This window comes from Ahaetulla prasina, chromosome 18 (assembly GCF_028640845.1).
Source record: "Ahaetulla prasina isolate Xishuangbanna chromosome 18, ASM2864084v1, whole genome shotgun sequence".
Classification (NCBI taxonomy): domain Eukaryota; kingdom Metazoa; phylum Chordata; class Lepidosauria; order Squamata; family Colubridae; genus Ahaetulla; species Ahaetulla prasina.
The window spans coordinates 2,644,689-2,672,500 of record NC_080556.1 but is presented as its reverse complement, the minus strand read 5'-3'; the positions used below and the strand labels follow the sequence as shown (position 1 = coordinate 2,672,500).

The window sequence follows — 27,812 nt, the reverse complement described above, 5'->3', positions numbered from 1 at the left end:
CTGTATGAGAGAGAGAGAGAGCTGGCGTTTGCTTACAAGTGACCTTTGGAAAAGTGGCAGGACCGGTCGAACTTGTTTGTGGGTTCGTGCGTGGGCGTGCGCGAGCGTGCAAGCTGGTGCCAAGAAAAGTCAGCTTTTGCTCCTCCTCCTCCTCCTCCTCTCCCTTGTCCTGTCTCCAGGTCCAACTTTCAAGATCCGGTCTGGAAATCTTGCCCCAAATTGTCCTTTTTTTTCAAATGCCAACTTTCTCAGCACTGATCTGCTTTGGTGTCCTGTGCTTTCTCTGATGCCATAAACCTTTATTTATATGTACGTATAGAAAGTATTCATAAGACGCTGAGCTTGTCGTTCGAAAGGTCGACAGTTCAGCGGTTCGAATCCCTAGTGCTGCCGCGTAACGGGGGTGAGCTCCCGTGACTTGTCCCAGCTCCTGCCAACCTAGCAGTTCGAAAGCAGGTAAAAAATGGAAGTAGAAAAATAGGGAACGCCTTTGGTGGGAAGGGAACAGCCGTTCCGTGCGCCTTTGGCGTTGAGTCATGCCGGCCACATGACCACGGAGACGTCTTCGGACAGCGCTGGCTCTTTGGCTTTGAAACGGAGATGAGCACCGCCCCCTAGAGTCAGGAACAGACTAACACATGTGTGATGGGAACCTTTACCTTTATCTATATATACATGTATATGTATATTTTTCTCTCTCTCTCATCTATCTATCATCCATCTATCTATCTATCTATCTATCTATCTATCTATCTATCTATCTATCTATCTATCTATCTAATCTATCTATCTCTCTATCTATATCATGTATCTATTTATCATCTATCTATATTTATCTACACTGTATTATCTATGTATCTTTCGTGTATCATCTATCTATATTTATTATCTATGAATCTATATCTAATGTCTATCTATATCTATATGTATCATCTATCTATTATCTATATCTACATCTATTTATCTAATCATATATCTATATATTTATTATCTATCTATTTTATCATCTATCTATCCATCTGTTCATTTAGTGACCATTTGGAGTTACAACAGGACTGAAAAAAAAGTGACTTACGGCTGTTTTTTCACACTTAACGACCATTTCAGCCTCCTCACTTGATCAAAATTCAGCCATTTGGCGACTGACTCATATTTATGACGGGCGCAGAGTCCGGAGGGGGGGGAGGGAGTGTATGCGGCCTGCCGACCAACGAACTCCAGCTCCGCTGAACCACCTAACTTTAACACCTGCCGCGATTCGCTTTAACAACTGTAGCCAGAAAGGTTGTAGAACAGGACAACATCCGCTTAACAACTGTCTCACTTAGCAACCGAGAAATCTCGGGTATCCGCTCCACGAGGGAGTGGCTGTAAGGCCGAGGGCTACCCGTAGCCTCTCTCCCAATGTCAGCGTTGTCTTTTGATACCCTAAATCGCTCCCACTTCGTCGTGGTTATTGGCTAAACCATGGTTTATCTCTCTTTTTTTCCTCCTCCTAGGGCGCTTCTGGCTCAAGATGGCCCAACGGCATTCAACCGGCCTTCTAGGGGACAAGGGCCTTCTCCTGAACCCTCAACCCCTCAGCAACAACGGCGTGTCTCCACGAGAGAAATGCCCCCCTGTGACCTCTTTGGAGGACGCCGGCCACCTGGCCGAGCCCTCGACCCCGCTCTCCAATCCGCGCCGGATCATCTTGAGCACCGAGAGTCCGGCCGCCCTCAAGGTGGGCACCCAACAACTCATCCCCAGGAGCTTAGCCGAAGATCCCAAGTCCAAGATCCCCGCCCGGCATCAGAGCTTCTCCGACGGGGCGGTGTGGGGCCAAGAGGGGGTCCGTTGCGACCCCAAGCGCTTGTCGGCTCCCAGCCTCTCTCTGGAGGACGAGCCGGAGGACGACTTTGACGCCAGCGATGGGACGTTGAAACGCAACCTGCGTAGCATGTCCTACCGGGCGGCCATGAAGGGCGTGAGGAACGGCGGAGAAGCCGAGGCGCCCACGGCCGTTGGGGGTCTCAAGCCCGTGTTGGAAGACGCCAAACCCCCCACCGGCCGGGTTCCCGCGAGGAGCAAGGTAGGCTAAGTGGCTTATCCGTCCGCATGGGTCCCCCTCGAAGGGCCACCTCAAAAGCAATTCCTGAAGGCATCTCCCGTGCTTGACCTCCAACTAAGTCGCAACGGCACTGAAAACCGGGACTTATGACCGTCTCTCACACTTAACGACCGTTGCACCATCCCCGTTGGTCAAAATTCAGGCGATTGGCAACTGACTCGCATTTAGGACGGGTCGCAGTTTCTGACAAGCCAGGTCAACAGGGAAACCAGATTCGGGGTTGGAGGTGGGGTGGGGCGATGAATCCGGTCTCGCTTGCAAGCAGACGCCGCACTGATGGGGGACCCTCTTCTTCCCCACAGCGGACTTTGGGGCGCAAGCGTCTGCAACATCACGGCGGTTCGTTCAAAGACGGTGAGTCTCGTGCCGAACACGACCCTCCCTCCCTTCTTCCTTCCTTCCTTCCTTCCTTCCCTCCCTTAAAATCGATTTTATTGGGAGCCAGAGAGCGATGAGGATGCGGACGGGGGTTGAAACCGAGAAATTCCAGTGCAGCCAGTCCTTGACTTACAACCGTTCCTTTGGGGTTTCCTGCTTGAGCAGGGGGTTGGATTAGATATTCAAGAAGATAGGGTTTCCTGCTCGAGCAGGGGGTTGGACTAGATGACCTCCAGGGTCCCTTCCAACTCTTGTTATTGTATTCCGTTCTACATAAATATACTATATATAAGAGACTGTATATTCCGGAAGAGACGGGAAGACCTGGAATGGTAATAGGGTTTCCTGCTCAAGCAGGGGGTTGGACTGGATGACCTCTAAGGTCCCTTCCAACTCTTGGCATTCTGTGATTTAGACTGAGATTTGGCCCCGGGGCTTGTGGTTGGTGCTCTGACCCGCCCAATATTCTTGACCCACAAAACTGAGGCTGTTATCTCCTCCCCCCCACCAAAAAAAAAATAATTCAGAGTATCCCTTTGATCCGGCTGTCTCGTCTGTCCATCGCCAGATCCCCGATTGTACCAAGAGATCCGAGAAAAAGGCCTCAACTCCATCAACCACGAGTCGGACGACGACCTCCTCGACCTGGACGCCATTCCCGAAGAACAACCGCCCGCCATCGTGGTGAAAAGCTACCGCCCTGCTCACGCCACCTGGAGCCAACAGCCCGAGGTAGGGAAGGGCAAGGGGAAGACATGGTCAGGGGGATCCACTTGCCCGGTTTTCCATTACTTTTTTGGGGTGCGGATGCTGCCCGGATCGAGGTGGGGGAAGTCCATTGTGGTCATAAGTCAAGGAACTCCCTGGAATTGCCTTTCCAGCCTCCCTGGCTTTTCTCTCCCTTCCATTCAACCCCAACGATGCCCTCTAAAGTCTCAATTCTCTAAATTCTTTACATTCTAAGTGCTCTAAATTCTAAATGCTCTAAATTCCAAAATCTCTAAATTCTAAATTCTTTACATTCTAAACTCTCTAAATTCTAAATACTCTAAATTCTAAATTCTTTACATCTAAATTCTAAATTCAGTAAATTTCAAATTCTCTAAATTCCAAATTCATTAAATTCTAAACTCTCTAAATCCTAAATACTCCTAATTCTGAATTATCTAAATTCTAAAGTCTTTACATTCTAATTTTTCTAAATTCTAAATTCATTAAATTCCAAATTCTCTAAATTCCAAATTCACGAAATTCTAAACTCTCTAAATCCTAAATACTCTAAATTCTAAATTCTTTACATTCTAAACTCTCTAAATTCTAAATTCACTAAATTCCAAATTCTCTCAATTCCAAATTCTCTCAATTCCAAATTTACTAAATGCGAAACTCTCTAAATTAGAGAAATTTAGACGGACCCAATTCCAGCCAAACTGTTTTTTCATATGCTTAAAATATTGACTCGGCAAATGTCCGGCCCCTCTTTGGAGTACAGCAAAGGTACAAAGGGCAGCTGAAATGCAGAGGGAACACACACACACACACACACACAACCAAACAAACACACAGGCAATTTCTCTTAAGCCACCAAACTGCCTTTCCAAAGAAGGGAAAGGAAAACAGGTGTCGGGCATCGCAGGGAAACTTCGCCTGTTGACCCACTGCCTGAACCAGCCAGAAGGAAATGCGACTTTTGCACGTTGTCCCAGTGTTGCAAAAAGAAAGCCGAAGTTTGGAAATTCCCAGATGTGTGTGGCTGTGTAATTAAACACACACACACACAAATGCACACAGGTACGTACATGACTGGCTCTGATTTAGACACAGGCGATGGGGCCCATCAGAGGCCGCTCCCTGTTCTGTGGTTTCTCATTCCATTTGTCCAGTTTCTCATGGAATAAAATATTCCTCTCTCTCTCTCTCTCTCTCTTTGTAAAACAACCCAAAACTTTCCTTCCAATTCCTCTCCTCTCTAATTTTTTAGATGCAATCAAAGAATATTAGTTTCAGTTTGGTTGAGATAATTGGCAAGAAAAGCAGAACATCGGAATGGCATAAAATAGAAAATAATAGAAAATAGAATGCAGAATATAATAGAATGCAGGATAGGATAGGATAGGATAGGATAGGATAGGATAGGATAGGATAGGATAGGATAGGATAGAATTAGAATTAGAATTAGAATTAGAATTAGAATTAGAATTAGAAGAATATAGAATAGAATAGAATAGAATAGAATAGAATAGAATAGAATAGAATAGAATAGATCGAGGGAGTAGATAGGATAGGATAGAATAGAATAGAATAGAATAGAATAGAATAGAATAGAATAGAATAGAATAGAATAGAATAGAATAGAATAGAAAAATATAGAATGAAACAGAAATAGAATAAGAATAAAGAAAACCATACAATACAATAATATAGAAGAATGGAATGGAATGGGGATTAGAATTAGTATTAGAATTAGAATTATTAGAATTACATACAATACGATTGAATAATACAGCACAATAGTATAACACAATAATACAGCACAACACAAAATACAATCTACAGTACACAATGCAAAAACTTCATTTGTCCAAGTGTGATTATACACCCAAGGGATTTGTCTCCACTGCAGAAGCTCTGATTTGGGGTCTGATCCAACAAGATCACAGCCTCCTAAAGTTGATGGATCTTTTGGGCGTGTTGTATGGGTAGCTGTTGTTGACTTGGCTTTAAGGTTGGCTTGAGTTCCATGTCTATCTCAATCACTTTGGAGACATAGTTCAACCTGTCTGGAAGCTTCAAAGAAACTTAAGTTGATGGACCAGCGTCTGAACTTGTCCCCTTCACAGATGTGGACTTCACCTTTCCAGATGTGAAGTCTTCACCTCCCCAGGGCTGAGAATTGAAACGTGCACATCTGGAGTGGAACAGAGCAGTTGAAGGCCTCTAGAGGTTCTACTAGAACTTCTCGGAGGCTTCTTGGTGGGTCCTGATGGGAGAAGAAGCTGGACTGAACTTCCACAGCATGAATGGTCCTTCTTAAAGCCCATCTCCTCACCTCTTTTTTTCTTTGTTGGTCTTTTTTCATCAGATTCACAAACAAGGAATTTGGATATCAGGAGAACATTTCTTGAATTTTGTCTTCTGCAGGTCCTGGAAACCGGCATCTTGGACCGGATATCACCAGAAGAACGTAAGAGGCAAGAGGTGAGGGAAAGTGCAGATGGAGCACCCATCTCCTTGGGAGACAGGGAGGTCTTCTTGAGAACACCGAAGCATCTTCTGTGGCCTTTCATGGTCTTCAACCCAACCCAACTCAACATTCAAAAGAAGGGACGGAAAAGGCCTTGGACCTTGGTCACCAGGAGAACCCTACAAGGGTCAAATTTGGGGGTGGGAGAGCTACAGAAAGATAGGAGGCCAGCCTGGGGAATTCTGGGAGTTGAAGTCCATCCATCCATCCATAATTCTGGGAGTTGAAGTCCACGCATCTTAAAGTCGCCAAATTTGAGAAACAATGTTGGGTTCCAACACAGCTCTCTCCTTAACTCCAATTTAACGACGATTGCTTCGTTCTAAGACCACCCGCAATTGCTGGTTCTCGCTTCTTTCTCCCAACGGACCTCAACGAGCGGTCAACGAGCCATCCTTCTGCCCACCTTCCTCTCCATCCTCTCTCCCATCGTCTCTCCATCTCCCCCAGGCCATCTTTGAGATCATCACCTCCGAGTACTCCTACCTCCATAGCCTGACCATCCTGGTGGAGCAGTTTCTGAAATCGGCCGGGTTAAAGGAGACCATGACCCAGATGGACCACCATCACCTCTTCTCCAACGTAGGAGACATCTTGGCGGTCAGCAAGAGGTCAGTTTTAGAGGGCAGGGGTAAAGAAGCGTTGGAACTCAGGTGACGTGGTAGGGCGGTGGGCGCAATACCTTTTCAAATTCTTATTTCTACTTCTGTTATCCAACCATGGACCAAACAAGTACCATGTTCGCTAGTATTCTATGTCTTCCTTTTCTTTTATCTTCAGTGTTAGTTCTGCCCATTTCTGCACAGCCTGGTATATTTTTTTTAATTATATCTTCTTCTGTTAGTGTTTCCTCGTTCTTTCAGCGTTGTGGTGCAAATACAATCCTTGCTGCTCTCCAAACATGCAGTATCATGTTTTGATATGTAGTCGCATGCAATCTAAGGGACGTGGTGGCTCAGTGGCTAAGACACTGAGGTTGTCGATCGAACGGTCGGCAGTTCGGCGGTTCGAATCCCTAGCACCGCGTAACGGGGTGAGCTCCCGTGACCTGTCCCAGCTTCTGACAACCTAGCAGTTTGAAAGCAGGTAAAAAAAAATGCAAGTAGAAAAATAGGGACCACCTTTGGTGGGAAGGGAACATGTTCCGTGCGCCTTTGGCGTTGAGTCATGACCATGGAGACGTCTTCGGACAGCGCTGGCTCTTCGGCTTTGAAACGGAGATGAGCACCGCCCCCTAGAGTCGGCAACGACTAGCACATATATGCAAAGGGAACCTTTACCTTTACCATGTAATATACCGTATTTTTCGGAGTATAAAACACACTTCTTTCCCCCCCTAAAAGAGGCCGAAAATTTGGGTGCATCTTATAGTCTGAATGTAGCTCCACCTACCCTTCAGTCCCCACCCTTCGGGCTCCGCACATCCTCTTCCTTGTGCAGAGATTGGCACCAACAATGGCTTGTGTTTTTGGGCTCCGTGCACGCTCAAAACCAGTGAACTAATGTGCTGAAGCTGATTAGGCTAAGGATGCTAGCTAGATGAATACCTGGTAGGCAGAATTTTCCCCCCCTATTTTCCTCCCCCTATTTTTCTTATACGTTCCTTATAAGTTTTTTAATTTAGTGTTTTATCTTGTATTATATTTGTATTTTTATCGGGCTGTAAACCGCCCTGAGTCCTTCGGGAGATAGGGCGGTATAAAAATTTGATTAAATAAATAAATAAATAAATAAATAAATAAATAAATAAATAAATAAATATTCCGGTGTGTCTTATACTCTGAAAAATACTATAATTATCATGTTATTATGCCTAACAGAAATAGTTGTGTCTTATCATCTATAATATGGTGTTTTAGCATTTTTTTTTCTAACCACGTATGCATCTTCGTCCTTTTTTTTTCTCCTTGCTTTTGGGCACTTCCACCACACATGAGAATAGGTGCCCGATATTCCTGCTAGGAATTTCATTGTAGGGTGGATGGTTGTGAGTTTCTCACGAGATTTTTTTTTTTTTTTTGTGGGGGTGTGTGTGGTTTGTCTGTCTAGCTTTTTTGAGGACTTGGAGAAGAGACACCAGGAGGACGTGGTAATTTCGGACATCAGCGACGTGGTGGAAGCGCACGCCTCCGGACACTTCCACCCCTACATCATCTACTGCTCCAACGAGGTCTACCAGCAAAGGACCCTTCAGAAGCTCTTGTGAGTTAAGCTCGAAACCCCTTTTCACTCTTTGAAAAGCAAGGCTGCAATTTTATTATCCGGTTTCCAAATCCCAGTTTTGCAAGACGGAGAGACACGTTCTTGGGAAAAGAGGAAGATGGACAATTTAATTATTCAATAATGCTAAAGTGTAGGGTACTGGAGGCTTTTATTTTTTGTGGAAAAACTGGAAAAGGCATGCAAGACGTGAATCTCTGTTATGGACAGCCGTTTGTCTAGAATGGACTCTAGGATCTCCTGTTTGAGCAGGGGGGTTGGACTAGAAGACCTCTGAGGCCCCTTCCAGCTCTATTCTGATTGATTGATTGATTGATTGATTGATTGATTGATTGAAATGGTCTGGGGTCTCCTGCTTGAGCAGGGGGTTGGACTAGAAGACCTCCAAGGTCCCTTCCAGCTCCATTCTGATTGATTGATTGATTGATTGATTGATTGATTGATGGTCTAATGTCTCCTGCTTGAGCAGGGGGTTGGAGTAGAAGACCTCCAAGGTCCCTTCCAGCTCTTTTCGAATTGATGGATCGATTGAAAATAAAGGAGGGTGCTGTGGTGGGAGAAGGCTTGTCCACAGGGGGGGCTCCTGAAATGGCTTTTTGGTCGTGGGGGTTAAAAAAAGCCAACCCTCTTCTTTCCAATTCTGTTTTTAGAACTTCCAACGCTGCCTTCAAGGACTCGTTAAAGCAGATTGAACGGAAGCCGGAATGCGGCGGCCTGCCCTTGATTTCCTTCCTCATCCTCCCCATGCAGAGGGTGACCCGCCTGCCTCTCCTCATGGATGTGAGTAAAACCGGGGGGGGGGGGTTCTTCGCCCCTCCCCTCTCCGAACCTCGGGAATGAACTGTGCCGCTAGTCCTCAGGGAGGAACGGTTCCTGCTCCAGCAGCCGTGATGGAGCCCAGGTTCACGTTTTGCTCGGCTCACCCGTCACTTTCACTCCGTAGAAAACAGTTAAGATCCTGCCGCTGTTCTGAATATATAATTTCTAAGCATTTCATAGAAACTTAGGATGGAAAGGGATCCCGGAGGTCATCTAGTCCAACCTCCCCCTCCCACCCTTTAATCGGGAGCAAAAATTTAATTCCTTGGTTGCATAGTTTTAGTAGAGTAATACTTAAGGGTACAGTTAACACATTATTTAATATGTTTATAATGCCTATTATATATTACATACATAATACATACACATTTAATAACATAATGCATAATATAATACATACTAGTATGGTCAGCAGATTAGCAGAGTAATCTAAGTAGAAAAACGGAAGGGAGGGAGGGAGGGAGGAAGGGAGGGAGGAAGATCAGAGCAAAGAAGGAAAATAGAAGGAGGGAGGGAGGAAGGAAGGAAGGAAGGGAGGGAGGGAGGGAGGAAGGAAGGAAGATGAGAGCAAAGAAGAAAAATAGAAGGAGGGAGGAGGAAGGAATGGAGGGAGGGAGGAAGATCAGAGCAAAGAAGGAAAATAGAAGGCGGGAGGGAGGGAGGGAGGAAGGGAGGGAGGAAGGGAGGAAGGAAGATGAGAGCAAAGAAGGAAAATAGAAGGAGGGAGGGAGGAAGGAAGGAAGGAAGATCAAAGAAGGAAAATAGAAGGAGGGAGGGAGGGAGGGAGGGAGGGAGGAAGGAAGGAAGGAAGGAAGGAAGATCAGAGCCAAAAAAAAATTGAATCCCATCACTGCGCTACACCAGATGTGTCCTGAACCCATCAGGACCCACAAACTAGGCATTGCGAACATCTGTAAAATGGGGAGGACATTGGATGAACCCTTTCCCTCTAACCCCCTTCCCGGTTTCAGACGGTTTGCCAAAAGACCCCGGTGAACACAGCTGAGTACCGAGCCACCACCCAAGCTTTGAAGGCCATCAGCAAGGTAAGTTCTCCCAACATCTGCAGAAAAAGAGAGGATTGGCTTTCTTTGGGGATAAATTGGGGGGTTTTTGGGGGGAAGAAGGGAGAGGGGGAAAAAAAAAACCCAGTCATGTTTGGTGACTTTGGAAATTTCCCATCCTGTCTGAAAAGAAAAAATTTTTCTCCCTCTCCCTGCCTCTCAAGGAAATGTCTGTCTGTCTCTCTGTCTGTCTGTGTCTGTCTATCTATCTATCTATATAATTTGTCTATCTATATCTATCTATGTCTACTGTATATCTATCTATATCCATCCATCCATCTATGCCTATATCTATCTCTATCTAGAATAGAATAGAATGGAATAGAGTGGAATAGAATAGAATAGAATAGAATAGAATAGAATTTTTATTGGCCAAGTGAAATTTGAAGGTTTCTACTGTTGATATTGTGTTGTCTATCTATCTATGTCTCTCTCTCTCTATGTCTATATCTATCTATCTATCTATCTACCTATCTATCTATCTATCTATCTATCTATCTATCTATCTATCATTTCTCCCTCTCATTCTATCTATCTATCTATCTATCTATCTATGTCTCTCTCTCTCTCTCTATGTCTATATCTATCTATCTATCTATCTATCTATCTGTCTGTCTGTCTGTCTGTCTGTCTGTCTGTGTCTGTCTATCTATCTATATAATTTGTCTATCTATCTATCTATCTATCTATCTATCTATCTATCTATCTATCTATGTCTCTCTCTCTCTCTATGTCTATATCTATCTATCTATCTATCTATTTTCTATCTATCTATCTGTATCGTCTGTCTTTCATCTATCTATCTATCTATCTATCTATCTATCTATCTATCTATCTATCTATCTATCTATCATTTCTCCCTCTCATTCTATCTATCTATCATCTATCTATTATTATCTGTATGCCCTCGTAACCTCAAATGGTCACTAAATGAACTGTGGTAAGTCAAGGACGACCTGCATTCATCGATTCGTGCATTAACTTTTTTTTTGAACGGTCACTAAATGAACCGTCATAAGATGAGGACTTCCGGCATCTTGCCATTGTTCCATCGGATTGGATGAGAAGTGGTTTCTGTCCCTTTTTCCCGGACGTTCTGGGCCATTTTTTAAGCGCCTCCTTTGGTCCGGGGTTCAAGTTGTAGTTCGAGTTAGGTCCTTTCCATCCATCCTTCAGCGCTTTCGTTTGTCTCTCCAGCTCGTGAAGAAGTGCAACGAAGGAGCTCACACCATGGAAAGGACCGAACAGATGTGCAGCTTGCAGAACCAGCTGGATTTTGGCAAAGTCAAGGTGAGATCTCCCACCCCAAGAGGTTCTTAGAAGGAAACTGTCACGGCTGCAGCTTGGCTCACTTCCCAAACCTCACTCACACGGCCCGAAAAGAAGCAACGAGAGAGGAGGGAATGGGTTCGAACAGAGGGGAGGCAGTGGGAGGGGGGCTCAAAGGCACGCAAGATAGCATCCTTCTGATATTTAAGGGGCGGCCCCAAAGAAAAGGGGGGTCCATTTACTCTCCAAAGCACCCGAAGGCAGGACAAGAAGCAACGGATGGAAACTGATCCAGGAGAGAAGCAACCTGGAATTAAGGAGAAACTCCCTGACAGTAAAGACTATTAACCAGTGGAACTGCTTGCCACCAGAAGTTTTGGGTGCTCCATCACTGGAGGTTTTTAAGTAGAGACGGGACAGCCATTTGTCTGGAATGGTAAAGGATCTCTTGCTTCAGCAGGGGGTTGGACTAGACGACCTCCGAGATCCCTTCCAGCTCTGTTGTTCTGTAAATGCAGATCAATTAATCAATGGGACGACTTGCCTCCAGAAGTGATGGATTCTCCATCAATGGAGAAGAGATTGGACTGCCATTTGATCAGGATGAAATAAGGTCTCCTGCTTAATCAGGGGGTTGGACTAGAAGACCTCCAAGGTCCCTTCCAGCTCTTTCCTGATTGATTGATTGATTGATTATAACAATATAGGGTCTCCTGCTTGAGCAAGGGGTTGGACTATAAGACCTCCAAGGTCCCTTCCAGCTGATTCTATGTCTTAACGGTCTCTGTGGACAGTTTAGGTCTCCATCTCTGGGCTTCAGGGTTGACCTGGTAGCCGAACCAACTGCTTCTTTCAGAACTTCCCGTTGATCTCAACGTCCCGCTGGCTGTTGAAAAGAGGCGAGGTCTCCTTCCCTCCAACCGAAGACGGCGGGATCTTTCGGAAGGGATCCGGGCGAGGAATCTGTTACCTCTTTGTCTTCAACGACGTTCTGATCATCACCAAGAAAAAAAGGTGAACGCGACAAAATCCTCGATTTTCAATCTATTGATGATCAATCATCCATTGATCATCAATCTATTATAATAATAATAATATTTTCTAAATTTGTGTTAACTAAATGGTTAAAAAAAAAAAAAGAAAACCTCAAAGAAACTAAGCAAATTTATTTCCAGTTAGTCCTCGACTTACAACAGTTCGTTTAGTGACCGTCCAAAGCGGCGACATGCTTACAATCAAAATCCAGGCACTTATCCACCGACTCATACTTACGACGTTTGCAATGTCCCCGGGTCACGTGATCCCCTTTTGGGACCTTCTAACAAGCAAAGTCCAGATTCGCTGAACTTAACAACCGTGACAAGGAAGGCCGTAAAATGGGGCAAAACTCAGCTAACTGTCTCACTTAGCGACAGAAATTTTGACCGTAACGCGAGGACTACCCGTATTTATCGGTCAAATTTATTTCAGATATTTGTCGAATTTATATATTTGTGCGTACGTTCGCAAAGGGGAAAAAAAATAGAGTGCTTTTTAAAAAAGGTTTTAAAAATACGGGGGGGGAAAACTCCCAAAGTTATAGTATGTCATTATTACAACCTATAAATTACGGTAGTGGCCCAAATTTGTGGAAACCTTTTGGGAAAAGCTGTATTTGTGAGGTTTGATGGCTAATAACACCACTTTTTTGGGCGAGTTTCAAGAGAATCCTATTCCACCGCTGGAATGGCCTGGGAATAGCCCAGATCTTCACCCAATGGAAAATCGATGGAACCGACGAAAGAAACTGGTTAGTCAGAAGCAACCCAGCAATCAAACCCAGTTAATAGAAGCCATCATTCAATCTTGGTTTCACATGATAACAGCTGCAGAACTCAAAGACTTGATTCACTCCATGGGAAGACCTTGTAAGGCCGTAATTCACGCTGAAGGTTACCCAACTAAGTATTCACTGACATGGGGATCATTTCTGTATATATCTCATTTTTTTCTACCTGTTTCACTTTTCTTCTTTATGCTGTAACTGCTATTCCAATAGCAAACCCTTCATAAAAGTTATTGCCTTGCATTCTTGATTAAATTACCTTTCCATTGATACGTAATTTTATGGTACTACTCCCAAAGGAAAGTGGTTGTTATTAGCTAGTTTTAGAAAACACACTTTTCCCAAAAGGTTTCCCACAATTTTGGCCACTACTATATATGCAACCCCTTTCCGAGCAGTGTTGTTTTCAAAGGGTTGATTTTTGCGATCTTTTTCCAAATTCAAAACTCTTTTTAAAAAAATCCGCCACTTCCTTCCTGTCCCTGGGAAATATGCTTTTCAAAAATATATATATATATCCAAATATATACATTTTTACTGCGTTTCTAATCCTCTTGATGGATTTAGGGTGACCATCCATTCTGTCCTGAGGCTTTAAGAGCAGGAAGTTGAAGGCAGTTTTAGACGTAAAACATTTTAAATACGTCAGACCAGAGATAAGAAAGGGGTCGTGTCATACGAGAACACTGAATTCCTTAAATAATGTTGTTTTCGGGATGACAACAAACTTGCTTTGACTATGAAACTGGCTTGCAAACTTGCAAAAGTTGGGGAAAACTCGAAACTCGGTCTCTGCTACCTCCGATGTTGGGCTCACAGCTTTCAATTCACAGGCAGTTCTTGACTTACAATCATTCATTTAGTGACCGAAATAAGTGATTTACGACTGTTTTTCACGCTTAACGACACCCCCACACCCCCACGGTCACACGATCAAAATTCAGCAAAAACTTAGAACCTTGTCCTCGATTTGGCCAAGTTTTGGAGGCGCTTCTTGGTCGTGGACCGTATCTGATGCTGCGTCCATTTAAATATGAAAAAAAGAAATTGGCATTTTTTCATCGACTTAAAGAAATCGTAAACGACAAAGTTTCTGGGCGGCAGGAATGAAAGATAGGGGAAGTTTTCTCAAGCTTTGATTTTATTTCCTCCTCCCCCTCTAAACCAGGATTATTTTAAGCCCTTCTTCAGCCTGGCTGATCAGCGCTTTCATTTAGAGGTTTGAGGGAGCAAAAAAACTAACCAGAAAGAAGCCAGGGATTTGGGAATCAGGCACTTAGGTAACTCATGGTTCAAACAAGCCAGGTTTCCTAAAACAAAGCTAGGTTTCAGATGGTCGTTTGTTGCTAAGGTGGGAATGTGAGAAGACTTTATCCTCCTCCTGCCCTCAGCCTTGGGGGGCTGGGTAGATCATTGCAATAAATCTTTGTGGTTGCAATAAACCATGGTTTTCTCCTAGCTTTGTCAGTGACCTCGAGACTTGAAATATGAAATAGCCAATGGTGGGATTCAGCCGGTTCGCTTGAACCAGTAGTAGCAACCTGCGGATGTGGGCCCACCCGCCCAGGCGCAATCCTGTCCTATATTGCTGTGTTTTTGATGCCACACGCATGTGCGGATGGCACGCACATGAGTGAAGCAAGTATGTACATTCGCACACTCACATTTCCGGTGCTGGGCGAACCGGTTGTTACATTATATGAAGCCCACCTCTGGAAATAGCGTAAATATTATTCTGTTTGTTTGCACACTCGTCTGTTGTTCTTCGTCGCTCAGCTTTCTCCCCTCATCCCTGCGTTGACTTCATTTCCCAGAATGCCATGCGTGGGAAAATTCCCAGAATCCCCCTCTTCCCTCTTGGAGAAAAGCTTCGGTTTTGCAATTGTTTTATCACATCCATCATTCAACTCCTTTTCCTTATTTTATTTATTTATTTATTTTTATCTCCTCTTCTGGGTCAGCGAGGAGAGCTACGCCGTCCTCACCTACTCCATGTTGGAACATCTCTCGGTCGAGAAAATTGATACCCCGGACAGTCCGACCGGCCTCGGACGCGGCGGCCACCTCTTCCGTCTCACTTTGCGAAAGGACAGCGAAGGCAAGCCGGAGGAAGTCGTCCTGGCTGCAGAATCCCGGTGAGTATTATTCTGAGCGAGAAAAAGAGTCGGCAACTGACCGGTGCCGAAACAGTTCTCCGCCTGCTTGCCGAAACCGCCTCTTTTCCCCACCCTTGCACTGCCAAGGGGGAACGTGTCTTTTTCCCCACGGCAGGGATAAGGGGGTGTCCTATCGGGAGCCCGAAATATTCCCCTCCTTCGAGAACGAGAGGAAGGCCTTGAGTTCGAATCGGGTCACTTGGGAAACGGACTCAAAGGTTTACTCATCATAAACACATATTTTTTTAACGACCCCCATAATCCCTTGCGGGGTGGAATCTGGGCAACTGAATGGAGCTAGCAGAGTGTTTACTGGCCGGACACCTTTCCTGTCTCCAATGAGGAGTTTTGTTCAGCAGATATATATATTCTCATTGTGCCCAGAGAGAGAAATATCTGCCTCTACCTAGGATCGAACTCATCATGAACAGAGGTTGATAGCAAATGAAATATGGGCACTGTAGTCTCCAGGATACTGGGGGGGGGTGGGCACTATGTCCTTAGTCATGGTTTGTATAGGGTTGTAAAATTGGAAGATTTTAAAGTTTTTCACTCGTGGGGCCCTTTAATTTCTGCCTCTCCTTAAAATGTCATTTGATAGCCTTGAAAAATTGGGGAATCTTACTCCCCCACCCAGTTAGAACAATTAATCAGTGGAATTGCAGAGGGTTGGACTAGAAGACCTCCCAAGGTCCCTTTCAACTCTATTCTGATTGATTGATTGACTGGCTTGCCTCCAGACGTTTGCAAGAAGAGATTGGACAACTATTTGTCTAAAATGGCATCAGTTCTCTTGCTTGAGCAGGGGGCTGGACTAGAGGACCTCCAAGGTCCCTTCCAACCCTGTTGCTCTGTTACTTTGGGCTTAGGAAGAGTCACAGACCCTCCATTGCCTCCTTTTAATAATTGCACTTCCCTTGAATATGGAGGTTCCACTGATCCGTCGTGCTCCCTGCCAAGAGTCACCCATGGAGAGGCACAGAACCCAAAAACCCTTCCTTCCTTCTCAGCGCTTCACACCTTAAACCCAGTTTATTTTGGGCTTACCAAGACAAAGCAAAGCTCCATCCATTAAACCAAGATTTTCGTTTTGACGCCTTACGGAGAGGCAGGGCCAGTAGTAGGATTCAGCCGGTTCGCACGGGTTCAGTAGAACTGATAGCTAACTTTTTGTGCACTTGGGCACCGGTTAAATAGCGTGCCGCGACCCGACTGCCCCCTCCCCTCCCAAACCCTCCTCGCCTCCCCGCCCACCTGCACCTGCTCGGTGGCGGGGCAGCGGGGCGAGTGGCTGGGAGAGGAGGGGCGAGGCGTGGCCGGGCATGGCGAATAGAGTCTAGGTGAGGTGAAGTGCTCCTCAACGTGAATGATGTCGAGGTAGCCACGCCCATCCAGTCACATGACCACCAAGCCACGCCTACCGACCCGGTCATTAGGGCAGAGAACCGGTTGTTAAATTATCTGAATTCCACCACTGGACAGGGTGGGGGGGGCTTGTATTTCCAAGCTCCGCCCTCGACTGAACTCGGGAAAGCTAAGCCTGGTTTTGTACATGGATAGGAGACCACTGAGAGATGCCAGAGGAGATGGGGAAGTTGAAAATCGAAGTGTCGATTTGAGGCAGCGCCTTAACGGTAGACGGGATTCTGAATTGGGAATTGGGAAAGAGAGGGACATCTTCCCGCTCTTCCCCTCCCAAATCGGGGATCCAAATTGCAGAATTGAATTGTTAAATTTAGGGTTTCATTTTAATTCGGACACGCTCCCCAAAACCCCACCTTTTGCCCCGTGCAGAAGCGACCGGGCCCGATGGATCAGCGCCTTAATGCACCGAGAAGAAAAGGAAACCAGCACAGCAGAGAAAGGAGGTAAGGAAAAAAAATAATAATAACCCCAAATTTTAGTCTACGGTGCCCAGCAAGGAAAAAAAAAACCGATCCATTTGCAAGATAAAATGCAATGATTTTTTTTCTCCTCCTAATCCGTGTATTCTGAACCATTATGTACTTTTCACCTTCATCTGGCCTCGCCTGTCGAACTAGATTAAAACCACAGCTTGGGGCAAACCGACCAAAGCCAAACAAACCATCAATGGTGGTTTACGGACTCCCAAGAGCCGAAACGGCACATTTGCAGTCATTTTTTGGCGCCGAGTGTAACACAATTTCCCCCTCTCTGGGGATGCTAAGATGCCTTTTTAAGGATCAGGAAGTTTATTCTTAAGAGGACTCCAGATGTTCATCTGCAGCTGTTTGGGTCTCTTTTTTATCGCCGGGCCAACCACTCGGTCCAAATTAGAAGGGAGCCAAAGAATTTGGAAAGCAGCTCCGAAGAACGTTGTGTTTGCAAAAAATAAAAAATCGGTGTGCGTGTGTGTGTGTGAGAGAGAGAGAACGAGAGAGGGAGGGAGAGAGAGGGGCTTCCGGCCCCTGGGGAGCCGTTCCCTGCGGGACAAAGTGGGAGTGTGAGAAGGATTGTGTTGTTTTGGGATGTTCAGAAAATGTTCCTGACCTTTTGTTCTCAGGATTTAAATAGAGGAATGTGTGTGTGTGTGTGTGAGAGAGAGAGAGAGGCCTTCTCCTTCTCCATCGTAGAAAAATAGGTTCCATGCTCCTTCTACTGGTCACTCATCACATTTAAATAATTTATCTCTCTCTCTCTCTCTCTAATATATCTATATATCTATATCTATCTCTATCTATCTATCTATCTATCTATCTATCTAATCTCTCTCTCTCTCTCTAATATATCTATATCTATCTATGTATCTAATATATCTATATATCTCTATCTCTATTTAATCTCTCTCTCTTTATCTAATATATATCTATATCTAATATATCTATATCTATCTAATATATCTATCTCTAGCTCTCTATATATCTCTTTATCTATCTATCTATCTATCTATCTATCTATCTATCTAATCTATCTTTCTCTCTCTTTTTATCTAATATATCTCTATCTATCTCTCTCTATCTCTAGCTCTATATATCTATCTAGTCTCTCTCTCTCTCTTTATCTAATCTATCTATCTATCTATCCTGATACTTTTTCAGAATCAGAATAGAGCTGGAAGGGACCTTGGAGGTCTTCTAGTCCATCCCCCTGCTCAAGCAGGAGACCCTAGACTGTTTCAGACGGATGGCTGTCCAGTTTCTTCTTAACAGCCTCCAGTGATGGAGCACCTACAACTTCTGGTGGCAAGCTGTTCCACGGGTTAATTGTTCTCACTCTTAGGAAGTTTCTCCTTAGCACCCACAACTTCTGAGGGCAATATCTAAGGGGCTGCCCCAAAGAAGAGGGGGTCCACTTATACTTCGAAGCACCCCCAAAGGCCGGACGAAAAGCAACGGATGGAAACTGATCTAGGAGAGAAGCAACCTGGAATTAAGGAGAAACTCCCTGAGAGTGAGGTCAATGAACCAGGGCAACAACTTGCCACTAGAAGTTGAAGGTGTTCTATCACTTGAGGTTTTTAAGAAGAGTCTGGACAGCCACTTGTCTGAAATAGTAGAGGGGTCTCTTGCTTGAGCAGGGGGTTGGACTAGAAAACCTCTAAGGTCCCTTCTAGCTCTATTCTGATTGATTGATTGATTGATTGATTGATTGATTGAAATGGTCTAGGATCTCCTGCTTGAGCAGGGGGTTGGGCTAGAAGACCTCTAAGGTCCCTTCCAACTCTGTTATTCAATCCTCTATCTTCCAAATCTTGATTTAATGCAAGGAGTGTGTATTCCATTAGTGAGTCTTTTTTTTAAAAAAAAACGAGCTGTTCCGTTCAAACTCTTTGGCGTACTATTTTTTTCAAAAAAAAAATATTATTATATTGTCCAGCATTAGGTCGCGCGCTCCTGAGTGTCTGTTCTCTCTTTCTGTCCAGCACTCCAACAGGTAGAGATCACCAGAGCCTATCTGGCTAAGCAGGAGGATGAGATTTCACTCCAGCAGTCCGACGTCGTCCTTATCCTGAATCGGGAAGAGGGTGAGTGGTTGTAGAAAGACCCCCTCCCAATTCTGCAGGCAGAATTCTTTCTTTCTTTCTTTCTTTCTTTCTTTCTTTCTTTCTTTCTTTCTTTCTTTCTTTTTTAACCCAGAATAACATTTTTATCCGTTATGCATTGAAGGCTAACTTCCTATTCTAAAATTCACATTTGAAAGATGATTGAATTGCATCGATTCCCCCAGAATTCCCTAGACTTTAAGTCCCACTGTGCGTTGCCGGCTGAGGAATTCTGGGAATTGAAGTCCACCCTTCTTAAGACTGGCCAAGGTTGAGAAAAACTAAATTAGAGGATGGTAGCATATATATATATATATATATATATATATATATATATATATATATATATATATATATATATATATATATATATATATATATATATATATATATATATATATATATATATATATATATATATATATATATATATATATATATATATATATATATATATATATATATATATATATATATATATATATATATATATATATATATATATATATATTTTTAAACCTGTTAATCATCTATGGAGATTCTCCGGTCATCCACGTCATGATTGTCCCAAAGGTGTTTGGTTTTTAAGAGGCAACTGGACTTCCTTGTTTTTCTTTGAAGAAGTTTCGCTTCTCATCCAAGAAGCTTCTTCAGCTCAGAGCACAGAGATGAGAAGCGAAACGTCACCAAAGAAAAAGATGAGAGTTGAAGAAGTTTCTAGATGAGAAGCGAAACTTCTTCAAAGAAAAACAAAAGAGCCGAAGAAGCTTCTGGGATGAGAAGCGAAACATCTTCAAAGGAAAAGAAAAGAGTTGAAGAAGCTTCTAGATGAGAGGCAAAACATCTTCACAGGAAAACAAAAGAGATGAAGAAGCTTCTGGGATGAGATGCGAAACACCTTCAAAAAAAAAAAACCAAGAAAAGCCAGTGGCCTCTTATTTTTCTTTTTTTTTTTAAAAAAAAAAGCACATTTGGATGACCTCTAAATCCCTTCTCCCTCTTCTTCCAGGTTGGTATTTGGGGGAGCGTCTGCGGGACGGAGAGAAGGGCTGGTTCCCGCAAGCCTGCGCCCAGGAAATCACTAACCGCAACGCCGTCGAACGCAACGTGCAGCGCCTGGAACGGCTGCGCATCGAGACCGATGTGTGACGACGGAGTGGGTCCCGCCTCAACCCGCTCGGATGCCAAGAGCACCGGAAGGTACTTTTTTTAAGGGCCAGGGGGTTGTAAATCCGGATAACGAGACCGTATCCCTTCCTCCTGGATCGAACAAAAAAGACTCGGGTTCTTTTCTTTTTTAAAATAAATCGGATCGTAGCAAAACCACTGCCTAAAATCCAGCTGGATTGGAAAACTGCAAAGAGGTCAGCGACTGCCGGCCGTTGGATTGAATCCTGCCCTTTTTAATCGATTTTTGTTTTTAAAAACCATGGAACAGAGTAATTTTTATAATGGATTTTTAAGACTCGTCATGTCTTCATCTGCTCCCTTTTCCCCGCCATCATTCCTCAAGAGATCCTTTAGTTAATATTCCGAGACCGGACTCCGTTCGTAGGACCCCGACGTTTAAATCTTGTACATAATTCTCCTTTTCATACGTAAACCGTTCAGTGACTCCAAATTTATACAACTTTCGGTAACCGATTTCTCTTCCCCTTTCTACTTTTTAAAAACCATGGAACAGAGTAATTTTTATAATGGATTTTTAAGACTCGACATGTCTTCATCTGCTCCCTTTTCCCCGCCATCATTCCTCAGGAGGTCCTTTAGTTAATATTCCAAGACCGGACTCCGTTCGTAGGACCCCGACGTTTAAATCTTGTACATAATTCTCCTTTTCATACGTAAACCGTTCAGTGACTCCAAATTTATACAACTTTCGGTAACCGATTTCTCTTCCCCTTTCTACTCCGATCCTATGAACCGTTGGGTGTGAGTTGTGTTGTTATTTTCCCTAAATATTCCTCGAATAAAATAAGGGGGGGATTTGTCGGTTTTTTTCCCACGTGGTACGGCTCTTCATCTCAAATTACTAGTTCGAGCAACGACTTTTGGTGAAGATTGCAGAACGAAAGGGTGCGTGTTTTAGGTCTCCCTTTCGAAGCGAACGCACAAATAATATTTTTTGGGGTGTTTGGGGCTTAGGGCAAAGGTGGGATTCAAATCATTTAACAACCTGTTTGCCCAAACCGTCTCAAACTGGCTGAATCCAATCACTGGACTTAGGGTGTTTAAGGTCTCGCAGAATTCTCAGACAGAGGAATTCCCGAGAGGAAATTGGGGTTGGACTAGAAAACCTCCAAGGCCCCTTCCAACTGCATTCTGTACAACATATAAAGAAAATTGGAACAAAGAATATAGGATCCTGTTATAAAAGGGCTTAAAAACGTTAACAGATAATCCTAGATTTTCAACCATTCGTTTAGTGACTATTCAAAGTTACCGCAACACTGATAAAATTTTGCAGGTTTTTAACCAAGGATTTCTGAACGAAATGTAGCAAAAAAAGCCATCGTTAGAAGCAGACAAGGTTGCTCAGTTCGGATTTGTTCTGGCAGATTTAAAACAAAAAATTAGCAAGTTACTTTGGTTCTAACCTGAGTTTTTTCTTTTATTAGCAAAACTTTCTTTTTATCAGTAAACTTTCCAATTTTTCAAAAAGGTCCTAACTGCCAAAATTCAGAACTCAAAGTATTCTGCTTATTTTCTGTTACTTCCTAAATCTTTTACCTGTTAACTTTATAACAACAACAACAGTAATAGTAGCTCTCCAGATTTTTCTAGTAATCTGCGGACCCACAGATATAAGGTAAAAAAAAAATAATTGGCAGCAATATCAGGGATGAATCAACTGCAAATATTCCCCTGAAATTTTACTTCATTTTATTAAAAAAAAAAAAGGAACCTCAAATTTTACTTAGCTTCAGTTTCAGTTAGCTTCAGTTTCGAACATAAATATTACATTAACGTAACAAAATCATAATTCTTTTTGGATACAAGGCAGCATTCCAAATTAACCATTTTTTCTCTCCGGAAATCCTTGAATGGAGTCTTGCAATTGTGCACAAAGTTGTCAAAAAAGATTACCGTATTTTTTGGAGTATAAGCCGCACTTCCCCCCACAAAAGAGGGTTGAAAATTTGGGTCCATCTTGTACACCGAATGTAGCTCCCCCCCACCCGTTGCCCCCCCACCCTTTGGCCTCTGCATCCTTGCAGCAAACAGCCCGTTTCAGCTTCAGCACAGCCTGATTAGCACAAGCAGCTGATTGTCGGTTGGATCGGCCTCAGACTATCAGTTGTTTCAGGCTGCAGGGATTGCCATAGCCTATTGCCGCCTCCAAGCGCCCCATTTTTGACCACTGCGTGCCCCTCTTTTCCACCCATTCTGATCCCCACTGCCTGCAACGGGCAGAAAATGGGGTGCACGGAGGCCGAAAATGGGGTGCGCGGAGGCAGCAATAGGCTACGGCAATCCCTGCAGCCTGAAACAGCTGATTGTCTGAGGCCGATCCAGCCGACAATCAGCTGCTTGTGCTAATCGGGCTGTGCTGAAACTGAAACGGGCTGCTTGCTGCAAAGAGGCAAATTGCTGGGAGGCAGAGGCAGATCCCCTCCCCCCTACCCGCACAAAAAAAGGTAGGTGTGTCTTATAATCCAGAGCATCTTATACTCTGAAAAATACGGTACACGTTTCTTCCAAGGCCCCAATGATGAGTTCAGTTTGATTTCTTCCCCTCGGGATCCCCTCCCAACCGGATAAAATAAAGAATTCACGCCGTTGCAGGGAGAGGTGGAGGGGGGGGGTGTCTCCCAGAGGTCATCTAGTCCACCCCCCCGCCAAGTGGTTCAGGGTCTTTGAACCCGTTTTAACTTAACGGATTTCCCCCTTGTAAGAGGAGCTAGGGTCCCCTTTTAGCCTTTCTTTCTTGGGGTGTGTTTTTTTAGATTCTCTCTCTCTCTCTCTCTCTCTCTCTCTGGCTCTCTCCCTCCTTCCCTCTCTCCGCATTTTGTGGGGAAATATCCCCCCCCCACAACCCACCCTCTTAAATCTTTTCTTTTTTCCGGGGAAACGGAGTCTTATAGCAACAATTCAGGCAATTTAGTACAGCCTGAATTTTCAAATGAATCTCAGTGGCGCCAAACTCTTGCACTTCTTAAAAAGAGCATGCGACATTCACGTTGTTTTTCCCCCCCCCCACTCCAAACCACAAACGTGAGCTAAACGTTGGCTAAATTCTGAATTTTATTAGCGTCCTTATCACCTTCTCTCGGGGGTGGGTGGGGAAATATCTATCGTTTCGTCAAACCTGGAAGGAAAAAAAAAATTACAGCAATTAGGCGTTCGTTCCATTGGGCGTTTCCACGTTTTGATTTGGAAGTCTTCCCCGCACGTAGAAAGCTAACTTCTCAGGGAGGAAAAAAACCACCACCACCCTTTCGTTTCGTGACCCTCGTGAACCGTGAAAAACCTTCCGGATCTGGATTTTGAAATGGTACGTAAAAAAAGAGATTTAAAAGTACATTTCTGTGTCTAAGAACGAGAGAGAAGGTTTGAAAGGCAGGCTAAAATTCAAATTGCTACTTACTAAAATCAAGTTTATTCCTGCCTACTAAATTCTCTAGCTGAGATAGTTATGCCACCTACCTTTTTTTAAACACTTAATTTGGAGTAGAATAGAATAACAGAGTTGGAAGGGACCTTGGAGGTCTTCTAGTCCAACCCCCTGCCTAGGCAGGAAACCCTACACCACTTCAGACAAATGGTTATTCAACATCTTCTTAAAAACCTCCAGTGTTGGAGCATTCACAACTTCTGGAGGTAAATTGTTCCACGGATTGTTTTGGTGCAAAACTCTACATCTGTTTGAGTTACCCTGCCCCCCCCCCAAATAATTAAGTTAGACCTCACCTATCTTTCTTCCATCTTGGTCATTAATTAAATTATCATTTTATATGAAGAAAACCACTCACTGTGTCCGGCTTCTAGCCTTGACTTGGCCATCAGTTGAGGTGGGCCACCTTTTGAAAAAGAAGAAAAATAGTAAAAATTTCCACCCGGGTATAAAACCACGTCACGCGCTTGCCTGGATTTTCACAGCAGTAAAGATGCTGGAGGGGATGGGAGACCACCAGGAAATGCCAACGATGTCGGAAGTTTAAAAAAAAAAACAACCAAAAAACTTTCTGGAGCGAAGCCAGGATGGTGTGCAACCCAGCAAGTGTCTCTTTTTGATTAGAAATGTGTAAAAAAACATTAAATCAATTGTTCGTTTATTTAGTGTTGGTTGACGACATGAAGGAAGAGAAGTAAACACATAAACCAAAGCAATTAAAAAGAGTTTAATTCAACCCTCCAGGGCAGGGGTCTCCAACCTTTCAACTTTAAGACTTGTGGACTTCAACTCCCAGAATTCCTCAGCCAGCTTTGCTGGCTGAGGGATTCTGGGAGTTGAAGTCCACAAGTCTTAAAGTTGACAAGGTTGGAGACCCCTACTCCAGGGCATAGAAACAGGACCTCAAGAGATCCTAAGTAGCCAGTTCTGCATTTAATACCCCAGGAAGGGCTTTTATTACACATGGGCTCCAGAGCTGCTATTCAGCTGGTTCAGACCGGTTCGCCCGAACTGATAGCATCCTGCTCACCCGCCTCATCTCTATGCCGTCCAATTTGGGCACATTTTTTAAGCTGGGCGCGTGCGCGCACGTGGGGCAAACAAGTGGTCACACAATGTGAAACCCCACTGCTGATGGGCTCCCCGCCCCAAGAAGGCTAGCTTTTCAGGGGAAAGGGTTTTAAATTTGTCTTTCTGGTGTTTGCAACCGCTCGCCCATCAGCCCGACCTACCTTCCCGACACGTTGTTCCCACGTATCCGTGAAGGCACACACACTGTCCATTCTGGGCATCACAAAAGGCGTTCGCCGCGGAGCATTTACAACTCTGAGAACAATCCGGACCAAATTTTCCAAGCTGGCAACCTGGATTTAGCAGGATGCATCGAAAGCAAAGGGTTAAAATTCGTGGGCAAACCTGGCGTGGCTCCGTCTTCCCAACTTCTGATCTTAGGAATTGCAGAATGGATCACCTTCGATTGCCTAATCCATCTGGCTGGACTTTTCAAGAGTCCCTTAGAGGGCATTTAGTCTGTCCTGACCACTTGTGTTTTTAGACATTTTTCCGATAGATAAACACAGGTTTTTTTTTTAAAAAAAAATGCGTTAAACCTCAACAGCATCACAAGAGCTGCACAATGATACCATAAATCGCAGGTCTTTCAATTTATACCACCCCTTTTGTGCGGAGTGGATCTGCTCTGGGCTTCTTGGTAAATCTGCGGAAAAATTTATTTTGGAAATCTATTTTTTTTCCTAGCCTCTTGCTAAGCCAAAGGGAACAGAATAGAAATAATAGAATAGAATTAAGAGAGAAGAGAAGAATAGACTAGAAGACAGAATAGGAATGGAATGGAATTAGAATTAGAATAAAAATAAGATGAGGAGAGAAGGGGAGGGGAGGGGAGGGGAGGAGAGGAGAGGAGAGGGGAGGGAAGGGAAGGGAAGAGAAAGGAAAGGAAAGGAAAGGAAAGGAAAGGAAAGGAAAGGAAAGGAAAGGAAAGGAAAGGAAAGGAAAGGAAAGGAAAGGAAAGGAAGAAGAGGGAAGGAATGGAGAGGAAGGAAAGGGAAGGAGGGGAGGGGAGAAAGAAGAGAGGAGAAGAGAAATGAATCTGGAAGGGACCTTGGAGGTCTTCTAGTCCGACCCCCTGCTCAAGCAGGAGACCCTAGACCATTTCAGGCAGATGGCTGTCCAGTTTTTTTCTTAAAAACCTCCGGTGATGAAGCACCCACGATTTCTGGTGGCAAGCTGTTCCACTGGTTAATCGTTCTCATTGCATTCCCCCCCCTCCCCCCCGCATTCAATTGCAATTGTTCTCCATTGATCCATTTGCACACTCACCAAGGTCACACCTGGCACCCGTTTTCCCCGGAGGGCAGAGACAATGGCCGGTGGAGGGCTCGCACGGGGCTTGGCCTTCGCAATCACACACCCGTTGGCATTTTTCCCCGTATTTCCCTGCGTCGCAGCCTGTATAACCAAAAAGGCGACGGCATTTTTCGGAATTATTTTAATTCTTGCTGCTGGTATTTGCAATGACTGCATCCCGCTTTCCGTACAAAAGTCGGTATATAATTGGAAATACAGCACCCAAAAGCCAAAAGCAGGAAAAAAGCAGAAAGAAAGAAAAAAAATACAGAATACGAAATAACAAGAGTTGGAAGGGACCTTGGAGGTCTTCTAGTCCAACCTCCTGCTTGGGCAGGAGACCCTAAACCACTTCAGACAAATGGTTATCCAATATCTTCTTAAAAACCTCCAGTGTTGGAGCATTCACAACTTCTGGTGGCAAGTTGTTCCACTGGTTAATTGTTCTCACTGTCAGGAAATTTCTTCTTAGTTCTAGGTTGCTTCTCTTCGATTAGTTCCCACCCGTTGCTTCTTGTCCTGCCTTCAGGGGCTTTGGAGAAAAGGTGTCCCCCCCCCCACTTCTTTGGGGCAGTCCCTGAGATATTTAATATTTTAAAATATAATTATTTTAATATTTTAAAATATAATTATTTTAATATTTTAAAATATCAAATAACTTAAAAAAAAGATTTAAGTTATTTGCTTTCTTCACATCTACTTAAATCAGAGTTAAAATCCAAGTTGCAGCTCTTCTCAAAAATATTTTACGCCCTACCAAATTCCTCTGAAATTTGCCAAATTTGTGGAAAACTTTTGATTTTGTTCGTGGTTTTAAAATGTGTCCGTGGCTCTTATCGCCACAACTTCCATCTCAAGCCTGCAAAAACTCCCAAGCATTGCCAGCCAGCCTTAATTCGCTAAGTTTATCTCTCGCCTTTCATTCAGCCGCTCAAGACGGCATTTGTCGCTCTCCCTCCTATTTTCCCACACAACAACCCTGCCAGGTAGGCTGAGAGAAGGATGGATTCGGGGTCAGCCAGGGAGTTCCCAGCGCTGAACGGAACCTAGAATCCGAATTAGAGAATAGGATGGCAAAGCCATCTGAACCCTAGCTGGATAGAATCGTAGAATTAAAATGCTAAATAAAATAAAATAAAATGCTAAACCGCTAAAAAAAAAAACACCACTCGTTTTTGCCTCCAATTGCCCCAAAAAAGGCACGACACAAAAGGAAGAAGGCGCGCGGAGGGAAGAGGAAAAAAAGAAGAAAAAAGTTACTCGTTTTACGTTTTGGGGGGAAAAAAAAAGCGCTTAAGCCAGGATTTGCACATCGCTTCCTAGCTAACTTCGGAGAATCGGCAAAAAGACGCCGGGGATTCCACGAACCTTTTTCGCAGTAACGGCCGTGAAACCCCGGACAGCAACGACACTCCCCGGAAACCGGATCGCACGAGGCGCCGTTTTGACAGCCGCATCGCTCTTGACAGGCGATCCCGTGGAATCCAGCCGGGCAGGCTGAAGGGTTGGGAATCAAAACGGAAAAAAAAAAAGGCATTAAATTTGTAATAATAATAATAATACCACCATCCGCGGACAAAATCGTTGCAGGCTTACCGTGTTCGCATCGGTTCCCGTAACGGCCTTTCCCGCACCGACAGATCCCAGCCACCGGATCGCAAATCCCATTGCTTTGGCAAGTGCAGTTCAACTGACAGTTGGCCCCGTATTTTCCCGGAGGGCACCCTAGTGGGGAGAGAATT

General features: G+C 44.2%; 2 protein-coding genes across 7 annotated transcripts in view; one reads left to right on the top strand and one right to left on the bottom strand.

Moving 5' to 3' along the window:
* ARHGEF16 (Rho guanine nucleotide exchange factor 16) overlaps positions 1–27,812 on the top strand; it is a 51,404-nt gene that overhangs the window by 5,576 nt on the left and 18,016 nt on the right. For 3 of the 5 annotated variants that reach the window (XM_058161087.1, XM_058161088.1, XM_058161089.1), the window contains 14 exons: positions 1,500–2,071; positions 2,413–2,464; positions 3,057–3,220; positions 5,630–5,686; positions 6,183–6,343; positions 7,782–7,934; positions 8,603–8,732; positions 9,743–9,817; positions 11,033–11,125; positions 11,961–12,118; positions 14,891–15,064; positions 16,880–16,953; positions 18,969–19,070; positions 20,098–22,304. In XM_058161087.1, coding sequence (XP_058017070.1) covers positions 1,517–2,071; positions 2,413–2,464; positions 3,057–3,220; positions 5,630–5,686; positions 6,183–6,343; positions 7,782–7,934; positions 8,603–8,732; positions 9,743–9,817; positions 11,033–11,125; positions 11,961–12,118; positions 14,891–15,064; positions 16,880–16,953; positions 18,969–19,070; positions 20,098–20,237 — 2,088 coding nt within the window. In that variant the 5' untranslated portion in view covers positions 1,500–1,516 and the 3' untranslated portion in view covers positions 20,238–22,304. Of the gene's footprint in view, positions 1–1,499; positions 2,072–2,412; positions 2,465–3,056; positions 3,221–5,629; positions 5,687–6,182; positions 6,344–7,781; positions 7,935–8,602; positions 8,733–9,742; positions 9,818–11,032; positions 11,126–11,960; positions 12,119–14,890; positions 15,065–16,879; positions 16,954–18,968; positions 19,071–20,097; positions 22,305–27,812 lie in introns of those variants that run through there. The other 2 variants (XR_009152471.1, XR_009152470.1) reach the window with 1 other exon arrangement.
* Positions 23,264–27,812, bottom strand: part of MEGF6 (multiple EGF like domains 6) — a 43,841-nt gene continuing 39,292 nt past the window's right edge. Inside the window, exons 30-35 of one of the 2 annotated variants that reach the window (XM_058161080.1) lie at positions 27,667–27,795; positions 27,439–27,567; positions 26,044–26,172; positions 24,936–25,067; positions 24,062–24,109; positions 23,264–23,397 (exon numbers count right to left, since the gene is read on the bottom strand). In XM_058161080.1, coding sequence (XP_058017063.1) covers positions 23,381–23,397; positions 24,062–24,109; positions 24,936–25,067; positions 26,044–26,172; positions 27,439–27,567; positions 27,667–27,795 — 584 coding nt within the window. In that variant the 3' untranslated portion in view covers positions 23,264–23,380. Of the gene's footprint in view, positions 23,398–24,000; positions 24,110–24,935; positions 25,068–26,043; positions 26,173–27,438; positions 27,568–27,666; positions 27,796–27,812 lie in introns of those variants that run through there. The other variant, XM_058161079.1, reaches the window with a different exon arrangement.